The sequence below is a fragment of the Salmo salar genome, chromosome 04 (genome assembly GCF_965601325.2).
Source record: "Salmo salar chromosome 04, fSalSal1, whole genome shotgun sequence".
NCBI classification, from domain to species: Eukaryota; Metazoa; Chordata; class Actinopteri; order Salmoniformes; family Salmonidae; genus Salmo; species Salmo salar.
This window is the reverse complement of record NC_138294.1, coordinates 31,585,710-31,598,856: the sequence shown is the minus strand read 5'-3', so window position 1 is coordinate 31,598,856 and position 13,147 is coordinate 31,585,710. Positions and strand designations below refer to the sequence as shown.

The 13,147-nt window shown below is 43.9% G+C and overlaps 1 protein-coding gene across 2 annotated transcripts in view; it reads right to left on the bottom strand.

Annotated features, from left to right (window-relative positions):
* Window positions 1-13,147, bottom strand: part of fbxo41 (F-box protein 41) — a 111,269-nt gene that overhangs the window by 50,064 nt on the left and 48,058 nt on the right. For both annotated transcript variants that reach the window (XM_014195607.3, XM_014195608.3), the window contains exon 4: window positions 2,394-2,610. In XM_014195607.3, the coding sequence (XP_014051082.1) occupies window positions 2,394-2,610 (217 nt within the window). The remainder of the gene's footprint in view (window positions 1-2,393; window positions 2,611-13,147) is intronic.

The following is a 13,147-nucleotide window of genomic DNA, read 5'->3' as shown; positions in this document are numbered from 1 at the left end:
TGACAATTTAGCCACTCAATAGAGCACTAATGGAGACTGGGGGGGGGGGGGGGGTCCGCATCCCAAAATGGCGCCCTATTCCCTATATAGTGCACTCGTTTTGACCAGGTCCATACGGCTCTGATCAAAAGTAGGGCACTAATGTAGGGAACAGGGTGCCATTTGGGACAAACACCTAGCTCGGCTATATCAGGCTGGGTAATGAATGAGCTTGATGGGATGCAGGTTGTGCATGGTAAATGGTGGGGAATTTTGGGCGGCGTGGGAAACGCATTCACTTAGCTCTTGTCAACTGTGGGAGAGGTGAGAGATGGGAGAGATATGGGGGGGGGGGGGGGGGGAGTAGAATGTGGTATCTAAGATGAATCAGAGACCAACTACTGCGCTATCACCTGACCTGGACAACTTGAACAAGTAGAGCCACTGTGTCTCCATGGAAACGATAGATGGCCAGTTTCCATTTTCCTTCCATCTACTTCTCGCTAACAACACTTGGATAAAAAAAAAAAAAAAAAACACTTTAGATTTAGCGAATTGGAAATGCATCACAATGTTTACTTCGATTTGGTCTATTAATATGGCGGCATATGGAACATCAATGCCTCCTCTGTATGGATGTTTTCTGCATGTAATCAATAACAATGCAATACTTTAGATTTCAGATCATATCTAAGGGCATGAGGAAATTCTGAAATGTCCCCACAGAATTTCCTCATGCCTCAAGGTTAACCCAGACACCACTGATTCCTGTAATCAAAATACTTGAACATTAGCTAAAAGCTATTTAGCATTTAAATTAAAGCCGGGTGCATCTCTATGCCAACACCAGTAATGACTAACACCTGGACAACCACTTATTACCTCTGAGGTAAACGAAGAAATAGAGTGGTGACATGACCAGTGGTCACACACACACACACACACACACACACACACACACACACACACACACACACACACACACACCTCCTCCTCATTCGCTGTCCAATTCTGCTATTCACAGTCCAGTGCTCTCCCATTCCGTTTAATAAATATTTAACACATTCCCTAATCAGCCCAGATCAAATTAAAATGCTAAATTGTGATGAGTCGACGTGTCAACACGCCCACCTCGCCTGTTTCTAATAGCCCAAGTGATAAGACGCATCCCATTCCCTACATGGCGCCCTACTTCGGACTAGGGCCCATAGAGCTCAGGTCAAAAGTAGTGCACCATGTAGGGAATAAGTTGCCATTTGGATCTCAGACATAGATATCCACATGCTAGGTTAGATTGTCTGTTTTCATGTCACTCCAAAATCATTTCAATTATACCAATATCACAAAGAAAAAAAAAAATGTGGGACTGGAACTAACATATGCAGTTGTAGAACCAATTATACAAGTGACTCATGTAATGTTGACTAATTATGCAGGGACTATATTAAGGAACGTACAACACGGGAGGGTGGGGGGAAGCTTAATTGGGGAGGACGGGCTCGTGGTAATGGCTGGAGCGGAATGGTATCAAATACAGCAAACATGGTTTCCATGTGTTTGATGCCAGTCCATTCGCGCCGTTCCAGCCATTGTTATGCGCCGTCCTCCCTTCAGCAGCCTCCTGTGATGTACAACTGTTCAATTCAGTAAACACACACGCAGTACATGCACACCGTCTATTAATCAGATACTCAGTTTACTTGACCAAGCTCTATCTGGTTTATGCAAGTCCATCCTGGTTTTGTCCTGTGAGTCTACAGTGGCACAGTTCAATAGACTCAATGCCTATTCATTATTCAAAGGTAAAAAGCTACTTTGACGAGTTGTCACTGTCATCTGTTCCCCCAGACAGCTTTGTAGGCAGCAATGGATTTGTCTTCCCCTATTGGTTGTCCTGTCAATGTAACAGGAAGTGTCTAATTTGTGGCGATGCCTTTGGCCCTGGTCTAATTCTATGAAGATGCATCCTTCCTTTGTCGCTTTGGAGTTAACAGGTGCGTCGACCACATTAGATTGCCCTTGATTATTTCACATCATGGAAGGGGAGTTTTTAAACAGCGACATTATCTGTGTCACTATCTGGCAGATCTAGAATCAGCTTACCTTTCCAACCTTAACCATTAGGTTTACACATACAAATCTGACCTCACATCAGTATCTAGGTCAACTTTTTTCCCACTCCAGATCACCAGAAATAATCTAGGATAAGTTTACCTTTCCCAATTCTTAACCATTAGGCTCCCTTTACACAAATCTGACTTTTGTTTGTCTACTACACGGCCAACTTCCTCTCTCCACTCCAGATCACCTGGCATTTGTTGCCCTTTTGGAGCCTGGCAGGCTACAGATCTAGAAATCAGCTTACCGTAACCGTTTGTGTAATCAAAAGCAAAACTGGTCTTGGATCAGCTCACCTGGCGTCCATTGTTGGAGCCCTTGTTGGAGCCAGGCAGGCTGCAGCGTCCCATACTGCCGTTGGGCGTGGTCCCGCAGCTGCTGATGATCTGCAGCTGTTTCTCGGCGCGGTCGGCACGGTCCAGGAGCTCTTCGATGAACTGCTGCAGGCGCACCTTGGCGTTGGCCTCCCGCGCCGCCGTCTCCTGGAGGAACTGGTCTATCTGGGTTACCTCCCTGGTGAATCGGGAGGAGAGGAGACGGATAGTTACTGGTGTGCAAAAACACACATAGGCTACGTCCCAAAAAGCACCGTATTTCCTTCACACACACACACAAAATATATAAACGCAACATGTAAAGTGTTGGTCCCATGTTTCATGAGCTGAAATAAAAGATCCCAGAAATGTTACATACGCACCAAAAAATGTATTTCTCATGTTTTGAGCACAAATTTCTTCATATCCCTGTTAGTGAGCATTTATGCTTTGTCAAGATAATCCATCCTCCTGACAGGTGTGGCATATCAAGAAGCTGATTAAACAGCATTATCATTACACAGGTACATCTTGTGCTGGGGACAATATAATGACACTCTAAAATGTGCAGTTTTGTCACACAACACAATGCCACAGATGTATCAAGTTGAGGGAGCGTGCAATTGGCATGCTGACTGCAGGAATGTCCACCAGAGTTGTTTCCAGAGAATTGAACGTTCATTTCTCTACCGTTGTTTTAGAGAATTTGGCAGTATGTCCAACCGGCCTCAACTGCAGACCACGTGTAAAACACGCCAGCCCAGGACCTCCACATCCGGCTTCTTCACCATCGGGATCGCCTGAGACCAGCCAACCAGACAGCTGATGAAACTGAGGAGTATTTCTGTCTTTAATAAAGCTCTTTTGTGGGGAAAACTTGTTCTGATTGGCTGGGCCTGGCTCCCCAGTGGGTGCACTCCTGCCCAGTCATGTGAAATTCATAGGTTAGGGCCTAATGAATTTATTTAAATTAACTGATTTCCTTATATGAACCATAACTCAGCAAAATCGTTGAAGTTGTGACATGTTGCGTTTATATTTTTGTTCAGTATAGTACACTAAATTTGACCAGAGCCATATAGGCTCAGCAGTCATGGACTGGTCTATTTGAGCCACGTCCCTGGTGGAGAGGCGAGAAGAGACACAGAATGGTTTGAGTGCACACACACACCCAACCAACCCCTGTGTGTGTGTGTGTGTGTGTGTGTGTGTGTGTGTGTGTGTGTGTGTGTGTGTGTGTATGTGTGTGTGTGTGTGTATGTGTAACAGTAAAACCTCATGGCATTTAGATATTTGCACACTGATGAATGGTCCTGCAGCTTACTGGGAAACAATAAGCAATATTAACAGCAATATTAACCGTTGCAGTTGCATTTAAGTAATAATGCCAGAGAAGCCGGTATTTGGAGGATATTGGTACGAAGTCGAGGGCCGGCAAACCCTGCCAATATATCCTCCAACCACCGGCTTCGAGGGTGTTATCACTTTTATACAACTGGTTACCAACAGATTTAAATAACAAGTCATTTGTTCTGTTGCCATTCTGCCTGGCAACATTCTTATCCCTTGGTTGCTAGCTAGCCAACCATGGCTAACACAGTCACGTCAAACAGTGCAGACAGAATAACAGCAAAGTAGCTGCATTTGCGTTTAAGCTGTTTTCTAGTGACATTTATTTGTCATGACATTTACAATGAGCTAATGAGTGATTCAGTCTGGCATAGAAAATGTGCTCTCTCGTCAGGACAATGTTCAGAGGAGCGAGCCAACTACACAGCTAACACAATCACTTCAAACTGAAGCTGGAATGACAGCAAACTGCAGTAGCTCTATTGATATTTATTTGTGGAGGAGATTATATATATATATATAAATAATTATGCCGAGTCATGATTTCGATTGGCTGAGATAAGATGTCTCGTCCTGACAGGTTAATCCTCAAATGGGACAGCGGAGATCAAATTTCAATATTGAAAAGGTCGGAGAGAGACAGCAAGGTTTATACAAATCTCTGCTGTTGCAAATGCTAGTCTAAAAGAAAGGGGACATGTCTAGATTATTTTTTACAGTGGAGATCAAGTTTATAAATTGCCTGGTTGGGCTGATGAGAGTGGATTACGTCATAGCCTTAGCCGGTGGTAACTTGTGGAATAGACACCAGCTGAAATGCGGTTTTAACCAATTAGGAACCAGGATTAGACCCACCCGTTGCATAATTCATGAATTTATAAACTGCAGGTTATTGGATGCGAGTACACTACATTTGCAACTAACTGGGCAACCTAACTCCCTGGGAACATATGGGAAGAATGTTTTTGTATGCCCCAAACCACCCAAACACACCCACACACACACACACACACACTTCTAAACGGGAGGACAGAAACCAGATGGTTAGGTGCACACATACCAGACCTGGGTCAAATACATAATGTAAAATACTGCACTTGATTTACAAAGGACCCAATAGAACACACAGTACAGTGGAGCTGGACATGAAGATTTGTGCCATCTTTAAACACAGACACACAGAGATGCAAGACAGTTGAATGTCACAGAATCTCCTGCTGAGGTGCCACAGACACGTCTGGACTGTTAAATGCCATCGACCCCCCCCCGGACCGTTCAACAAGGTGACCCATGGGTAGAATCATTTACTCCCACAACAGCGTTATATGGACACTGATGAATCTAAGTATAGGATCATATCAAGTACCGTAAGTGGGACCTTCTGGAAACACGCATACCAGGGGGTAATGTTGACCCTAAGGTACTGTCTTTCAAAAACACACACTCCTACACCAACACACAGGAGCTGACTGATTAATGCCATCGCACTCGCTGTCCCAGTTTTATACAGACATTAAAGTTTTATTTCCACACAGATACTGTATCACAGCTGAATCTTTTTCATATTTCGCTTCTCTTCTCTCACTCGGTCTTTTTTTTCTCTCACCCCACTTCTCACTCTCTCTCCCGCCTTTGTTTTTTATGCTTGTTTATGTGGACCTGCATTCTGCAATACTTCACTGGGGCTGGGAGTGAAACAAGCCATTTTCCCTTCCCTTTTCTCTGTGGTGTGTGTGTCTGTGCGTGCATATACCACGTCTCTGTTCTTTAAAAAACACCAGCAGCCGCTCCTGTCCAAACAATCTCCTCAGAAAATCCAAACAAGACAAAGGTCCCACTACCGCTGGCTTGTCATTGGTTTTACGGGAGCAAAGTAACTACTGTCTGAAGGTTAACATTGCATGCTCCAGTTATGAATGCATCCCAAATGGCACTTTATTCCCATAATAGTGCACTACTTTTGACCAGGGCCCACAGGGCTGAATAGGGTACCATTTGGGATGCAGCTTTGCCTGCATTTCCGCCGCTATTGACAAGTGTTCTGTGAAACTGGTACATGGACAATAACGGTCAAGTAAAACGTTCTATAAAAAGGTGTGACGACCCTCCCACTCCGTCTGCCGAATTCTCTTTGTTCTCGTTTTCCTTATTAGGATGTCGGTGGGCGGAGCCAGGAGGGTCGTCAGCGAAATGGGACACACCTGGGCCCGGGTGTGTCCCCGGGGGTAAATACACCTTTCCCCCCAAACACCAAGGAGACTCTCCACACAGACACACTGTTGTCTTCTGGTTGTGGCAATTTGGGGCTTTGTGTTCATTTGTTTTGGCACCTCAACACCCCTCATTATCACCATCTATGCACGCATCCACTCACTTACACAATCCATTGTTACTTGTATATAGTTGACTTAATAAATATATGTTTGTTATTTCTTCATCTCTGTGTTGTCTTCCTCTTTCTTACGGGCTATGAGCCGGTTCGTAACAAAAAGGGAAGAGGCTAGACTTGAGATGTTTGGCATCTGGTGAAATGAAGTGTCTGTCTTTGGGTCAAAGACATTCCAAAATGAGATTATTCAGATTAGGATTAGAATAAGTGTTTGATCAACATGAAAGATGTGGTTATCAAATGGGTGTGTAAATAAATAAACACAGTGCAGTAGATTGAGGTTTGACAATAGCATCATCCTTTTTTAAATTTATTTTACTAGGCAAAATCAGTTAAGAACAAATTCTTATTTTCAATGACGGCCTAGGAACAGTGGGTTAACTGCCTTGTTCAGGGGCAGAACGACAGATTTTTACCTTGTCAGCATGATATGGGGTTAGAGTTCATCTCAGGGTTGTCGTATATTTTAATAAACCTCCAACCCTCTTTTGGAGACATTATTTCTACTCATCTCATTCATGCTGAGTAGGATAGAAAAGCTAATGAGTGACTCTTCAACTAGCCCAGAGAGGATTAACATTTTCCCCTGTTGCTAAAATGGCTCTAGTCACATTGAGCTACTCTCTCCCTCTTCATTTCTCTCCCACTTTCCCTCTGAATCGACAGGCACGAATACAATCTCACACCTGCCATTTTGTATACCTATGGTTCGTGTAGGAGTGCATTTGTGTTGTGTTCCAACAGCTTTCTGATGATTCATCTTCGCTCCCTGTGAGTGAGTGAGTGAGTGGTGTGTGTGGGATACAGTCTGCTTCTGTTTTCAGTGTCACAGCTAAAGCGATCAGGAGTCAGGCCTGCCACCACAGCCACCGCCATTTTCCCTTATCACCACGCAGTGGGAGGACGTGTCAATAAGGGTACACACACACACAAAATAGGATTTCAGCAGCCACCCTCAAAACATCAAAGAGAGGTCAATTTCAACACATAAGATACAGGAGTCGAAGTGGCTGGAGCAGATTTCCCTCTATATTATGGGATGTGACGGGCGTCATCAAAGGAAAAGAGAAAGTACACTACTTTTAACAGGGCCCAGGGCAAAAGTAGTGTGCTATGAAGGGAATAGGGTGCCATTTGGGACACAGCCAGAGAACAGAGTGTGACGGAGAGGTTGCTAAATATATACACCAATATATGTCGTGTAATGAATAATCTGGTTTACACTGAGAATTGAATCCCCTCTTAGAAAGTGCTGTAGGATTGTGGGTAGTGAGTACCAGTGTCTTCCCAACCTGGAAAAACACACGCGTCCCAAATCCAACCCCGTTCTGTATATATAGTGTTCTACTATGTAGAGAATAGGGTGCCATTTTCTCCCAGAGACACAGACTGGTAGTAGAGTTGGATTATACGATTGAAGAATTGGTATTCATGATACATTTATCCAAAAGATGATCGGCTTCACATTTCTTTTTGTTGGAATATATTGCATCTGTCTTTGAGTACCCTTTCTATTCACTTCATCTGGCTATTCAAATACGTTTTTTTTTTTTTTTTAATACACTAGACCGATATGAAAAACATTTCTAAAAATGACAGTCATTTGAAGGAATAGAAAAATCTCCTTTGCTAGGGGGCAAAAGACACCGGTGCTGAATGGTTGCAGTGAATACTTATTTGTAGTGGTCTGGTAGGTTGGAGGTACTTGAGGGGCTAGCACACAGAGGCACACACACACACACACACTCCCATCCAGTCTAGAGCAGACCCACCTGGGTGAGTAGAGGGAAGGAGAGGAGCGTGACCACAGACTGGATTAGAGGTGTGTGTTTGACTGATTGTACCAGTGGATGTGTGTTCGACATTTTCAGTAAGTGCACTACACAGCTGATTCGAATAAATCAACTAATCATCAAGCGTTGATCGTTTGAGTCAGCTGTGTAGTGACGGCAAAAACAAAAAAAACGTGCACCCTTTAAGGTCCCGAGGACCGAGTTTGGGAAACGCTGATCTAATGCGCGTGCGCGCAACCCGGCCTCTGCAGCTATCCCACCAGATAGGTTCACAAAGAGCAGCAAGGCATTCATCCATGACAGAGCCATCCTCCAGGAGTGCATACACGCGTGTGGCGCGCTGGGCCGTGTGTGACCGGACTATCAAAAATCTCAGAGGATCCATGTTCCTGTATTTCACATGGCTGATGGCTCCTGGTTATTAACTAGCTACATCAATACAGAGAAACACTAGCGAAGTCTGAGGGGCTAAACACGCATGGGAAGAAACGTGTTCTCAAATGTAATACTGAAGAATACGATAGAGTACAGTAAACTGGATGAAGTCAAGGTTTTTCTAAAGCGTTATTGTTTTTGACAGTGATGAAGATAAAAGGATAGAAAACGGGACTACAACTCTTCTGCCCAGCTCACTGTTATACGCATCTCAGTCCACGCTTGACCAAACGGACAAGGCTCAAATAAGACCTTGGGCTAGAAGGATACGCCAATCCTCTGGGAGTGTAGGGCTAAGGACATGGAAAGCTAAAAACCCTCGCTCTTCTCCCTCTCTCCCCAGAAGTGTTGTATTAATGCACTATACCACCTGACTGGCTGACGGCCGGGCTGCTCGCTCTGCATAGCTGAAACTGAGTTTGATATTAGAGAGGGGAAGAGGGTGGGTTTAAAAGAGACACACACAGACATGCATAGACACAGAAACATGCAGAAAGAGAGAAAGACATACCAAGAAATCAAAAGAGCCAAAGGGAAGAAGCAAGAGGAGACAGACCGACACATCTCAGTAGGAGACATACGTGATGTGTTGGTTTCCTGTTGTCAACCTTAATTTTATTTTTATTTTTTTAAACACCGCTCTAGGCGTGACTCATCGTCTCCTTCCAAAACTAGCACCTCCAGACAGGGAGAACAAGTCAACAAATAAGCCCACGTTCACACCGGCACTGGGGGGAGTTGAAAACCAGGTCTCCTACAGTCTTTCCTGGGTCTTACTATACTGGAACACTAGGGCGCGTGTGTGTGTGTGTGTACACACACACACACACACACACACACACACGCACACACACACACACACACGTTTTACTATACTTGCAAGTACCAGAAGTCCTCAAGAAAAGTAACCCAACTAAAATTCACAAATGTAGTAAGACATAGCTCTGTGTGTGTGTGTGTTATCAGGAAACAGGCCTAGACAAGACATTGAGGGTGAAGTAGTGCCAGACCACCTGTTTACAGGTTGGTAGGATGGCGCTACAGAGGATAGAACTTCCGTGGATCCGTGTTCCCTGTTCCTCACCCGTCCTCTCCTCTTCCATATGCTCTACACACACAGTATATACACCATATAATAGACTTCCATAAGGAACAGTGTCTCAGATGGCTAGTCCTCTAATGACACCTCTCTGGTTATCCACACTACAGGGCAGATAAAAAAAGGCATGTTAGAGACATTAATATGGAGGGGAACTGAAAATGTGTGTAATTGCATCTCGACAGTGTTCGCGCCCCAAATGACACCATTATTCCCTTCATAGTGCATTACTTTTGACCAGGGCCCATAGTAGTGCGCTATAAACTGGAATAATGGTGCCATAGAGTACCACTGTATGAGTCATAACACCCATAAAACCTAGCAGTCAAAACAGGGAAATGGTTCCAAATCGTTTTTCCACCATTCATTTTTAGAAACACTTCAAATAAGGCTTGCGTTTCATGTAGGCTTATCCTGGCGTAATGTTTTGATAGCTGTGTAAAATCAGACCAAGGTGACTTATCAATATACAGGGCCTTCGGAAAGTATTCATATCCCTTGACTTTTTCCACATTTTGTTATGTTACAGCCTTATTATCAAATGGATTAAATATATTTTTTCAGAAATCTACACAAAATACCATAATGACAACAAACAGTTTATACATTTTTCAAATTTATTTAAAATAAAAACAGAAAACAAAAAATGTACGTAAGTATTCAGACCCTTTGCTGTGACACTGGAAATTGACCTCCGGTGCATCCAGTTTCCATTGATCGTCCTTGATATGTTTCTACAACTTGGAGTCCACCTTTGGTAAACTCAAATGATTGGACATGATTTGGAAAGACATAAACCTGTCTATATAAAAAAGGTCCCATAGTTGTCAGTGCATGTCAGAGCAAAAAGCAAGCCATGGGGTCAAAAGATTTGTCCGTAGAGCTCTGAGACAGGATTGTGTCGAAGGCACAGATCTGGGGAAGGGTACCAAAACATTTCTGCAGCATTGAACCACCAAGACTCTTCCTAGAGCTGGCCACCTAGCCAAACTGAGCAATCGGGGGAGAAGGGCCTTGGTCAAGGAGGTGACCAAGAACCTGATGGTCACAGACAGCGCTCTAGAGTTCCTCTGTGGAGATGGGAGAATCTTCCAGAAGGACAACCATCTCTGCAGCAATCCACTAATTTGGCCTTTATGGTAGAGTGGCCAGACAGAAGCCACTCCTCAGTAAAAGGCACATGACAGCCTGCTTGGAGTTTGCCAAAAGACACCTAAACACTCAAGACCATGAGAAACAAGGTTCTCTGGTCTGATGAAACCAAGATTGAACTCTTTGGCCTGAATGCCAAGCATTGGTGAAGCATGATGGCAGCGTCATACTGTGGGGATGTTTTTCAGCGGCAGGGACAGATCAACGGAACAAAAGTACAGAGAGATCCTTGATGAAAACCTGATCCAGAGCACTCAGGACCTCAGACTGGGGCGAAGGTTCACCTTCCAACAGGAAAACGACCCTAAGCACACAGCCAAGACAACGCAGGAGTGGCTTCAGGACAAGTCTCTGAATGTCCTTGAGTGGCCCAGCCAGAGCCCGGACTTGAACCCGATCTAACATTTCTGGAGACCTGAAAATAGCTGTGCAGCAACGCTCCCCATCCAACCTGACAGAGCTTGAGAGGATCTGCAGAGAGGAATAGGAGAAACTTCCCAAATACAGGTGTGCCAAGCTTGTAGCGTTATACCAAAGAAGACTCGAGGCTGTAATCGCTGCCAAAGGTGCTTCAACAAAAGTACTGAGTAAAGTGTCTGAATGCTTACGTAAATGTGATATCAGTTTTTATTTGTAATACTTTTGCAAAAATGTCTAAAAACCTGTTTTTGCTTTGTCATTATGGGGTAGTGTGTGTAGATTGATGAGAAAAAAAAAACCAATCCATTTTAGAATAAGGTTGTAACGTAATAAAATGTGGAAAAAGTCCAGGGGTCTGAATTCTATATTTAACCCCAACAAATTAAATGCCAATTAGCTGCTAAAGAACTACAAATGCCATGATGATCTGGATGAGTGCGCCAATTCGAGGCAAAAGTAAGAATCTCTGGATTAACCATCTAATGTAAGCTAAATGTAGTAATGAATAAATTGGCTGCATTTCTTTAAATGTACCGGTTAGCAAACAGTGCTAGAGATGACGTGCAGGAGCTTGCAGGGATTTGTCGTCTTCCATGTCTACTTATGTTAATTAGCATGTTCAAATCTGATAGTAAATAGTCCCTTTGTCCGAGAGAGATTTACGTGGTTATGAAAAATGGCACGCCAGGGTAAAACCTACACGAAACACAGCCTTTATTTGAAGTGTTTCTAAAATGTATGGTGGAAAAACAATTGGAACCATTTCACTGTTTGAGCGCTAGGTTTTATGGGTACTATGACACCTCCACTGTGGGGCTCTATTTGGGATGCAGGATCTGTCTCACCATGCCAAGATGAAAGGGCACTGTGCGGCTGATATAATGCTATCGGGTGCCAGTTTCATGGTCAGATACAGACCAAATTCATGTTGCCTTTTATACAGGGGTACAAATCTCGACTGCAGAAGTCAATCTGCTTCAGCAAGAGAGAATGATAATTTAGGGCGCTGGTCAAATGTAGTGCACTACGGTTGGTAGAGCATGGCGCTTGCAACACCAGGGTTGTGGGTTCGATTCCCACGGGCGACCAGTAGAAAAAGTACAAAAATGTAGGCACTCACTACTGCAAGTCGCTCTGTATAAGAGTGTCTGCTAAATGTCATAAAATGTAAATAGGGTGCAAGTTGGGATGCATCCTGATTATCTATAAATAAAATGGAAGGCATGATTAGAACGGTCTTTTAAATGGAAATACAATTTGCGAGATTTGCATTCTTCACATGTATAATAATATACAGATATACACTGAGTACAAAATATTAGGAACACCTGCTCTTTCCATGACAGATTGCCCAGGTAAATCTGGGTGAAAGCTATGATCCCTTATTGGATGTCACCTGTTAAATCCATTTCAAATCAGTGTAGCTGAAGAGGTGGTGACAGGTTAAAGAAAGATTTTTAAGCCTGGAGACAATTGAGACATGGATTGTATGTATGCCATTTAGAGGGTGAATGAGCAAAATAAAATATTTAAGTGCCCTTGAACGGGGTATGGTGGTAGGTGCCAGGGCGCACCGGTTTAAGTGTGTCGAACTGCAAAGCTACTGGGTTTTTCCACACTCAACAGTTTCCCGTGGGGATCAAGAATGGTCCACCACCCAAAGGACACCCAGCCAACTTGACAACTGTGGGACGCATTGGAGTCAACATGGGCCAGCATCGCTATGGCACGCTTTCGACACCTTGTAGAGTCCATGACCTGACAAATTGAGGCCGTTCTGAGGGCAAATGGGGGTGCAACTCAATATTCCTAATGTTTCATACACTCAGTGTATCTATTGAACTACTACATGTTTAGCATTGCAGGGACCAAGATGAAAATGAAATGTATCGGAAAGGATCGAATGGGAGTATGTCACATGCTAATGTAAAGGACGTCACAATGCTTCTTAGCAAGTACCACTTCCTCCTGATTCGGCTCACACCGAGGCTCAAACCCAGGACCTCTGCCCTGCTAGCGCACGTGACCTCCCTCCTGAAGCGTCTTACCATTTGGCACTACACGAAAAGCTAGCTATTCAGTGGCACAAGTGGCGACA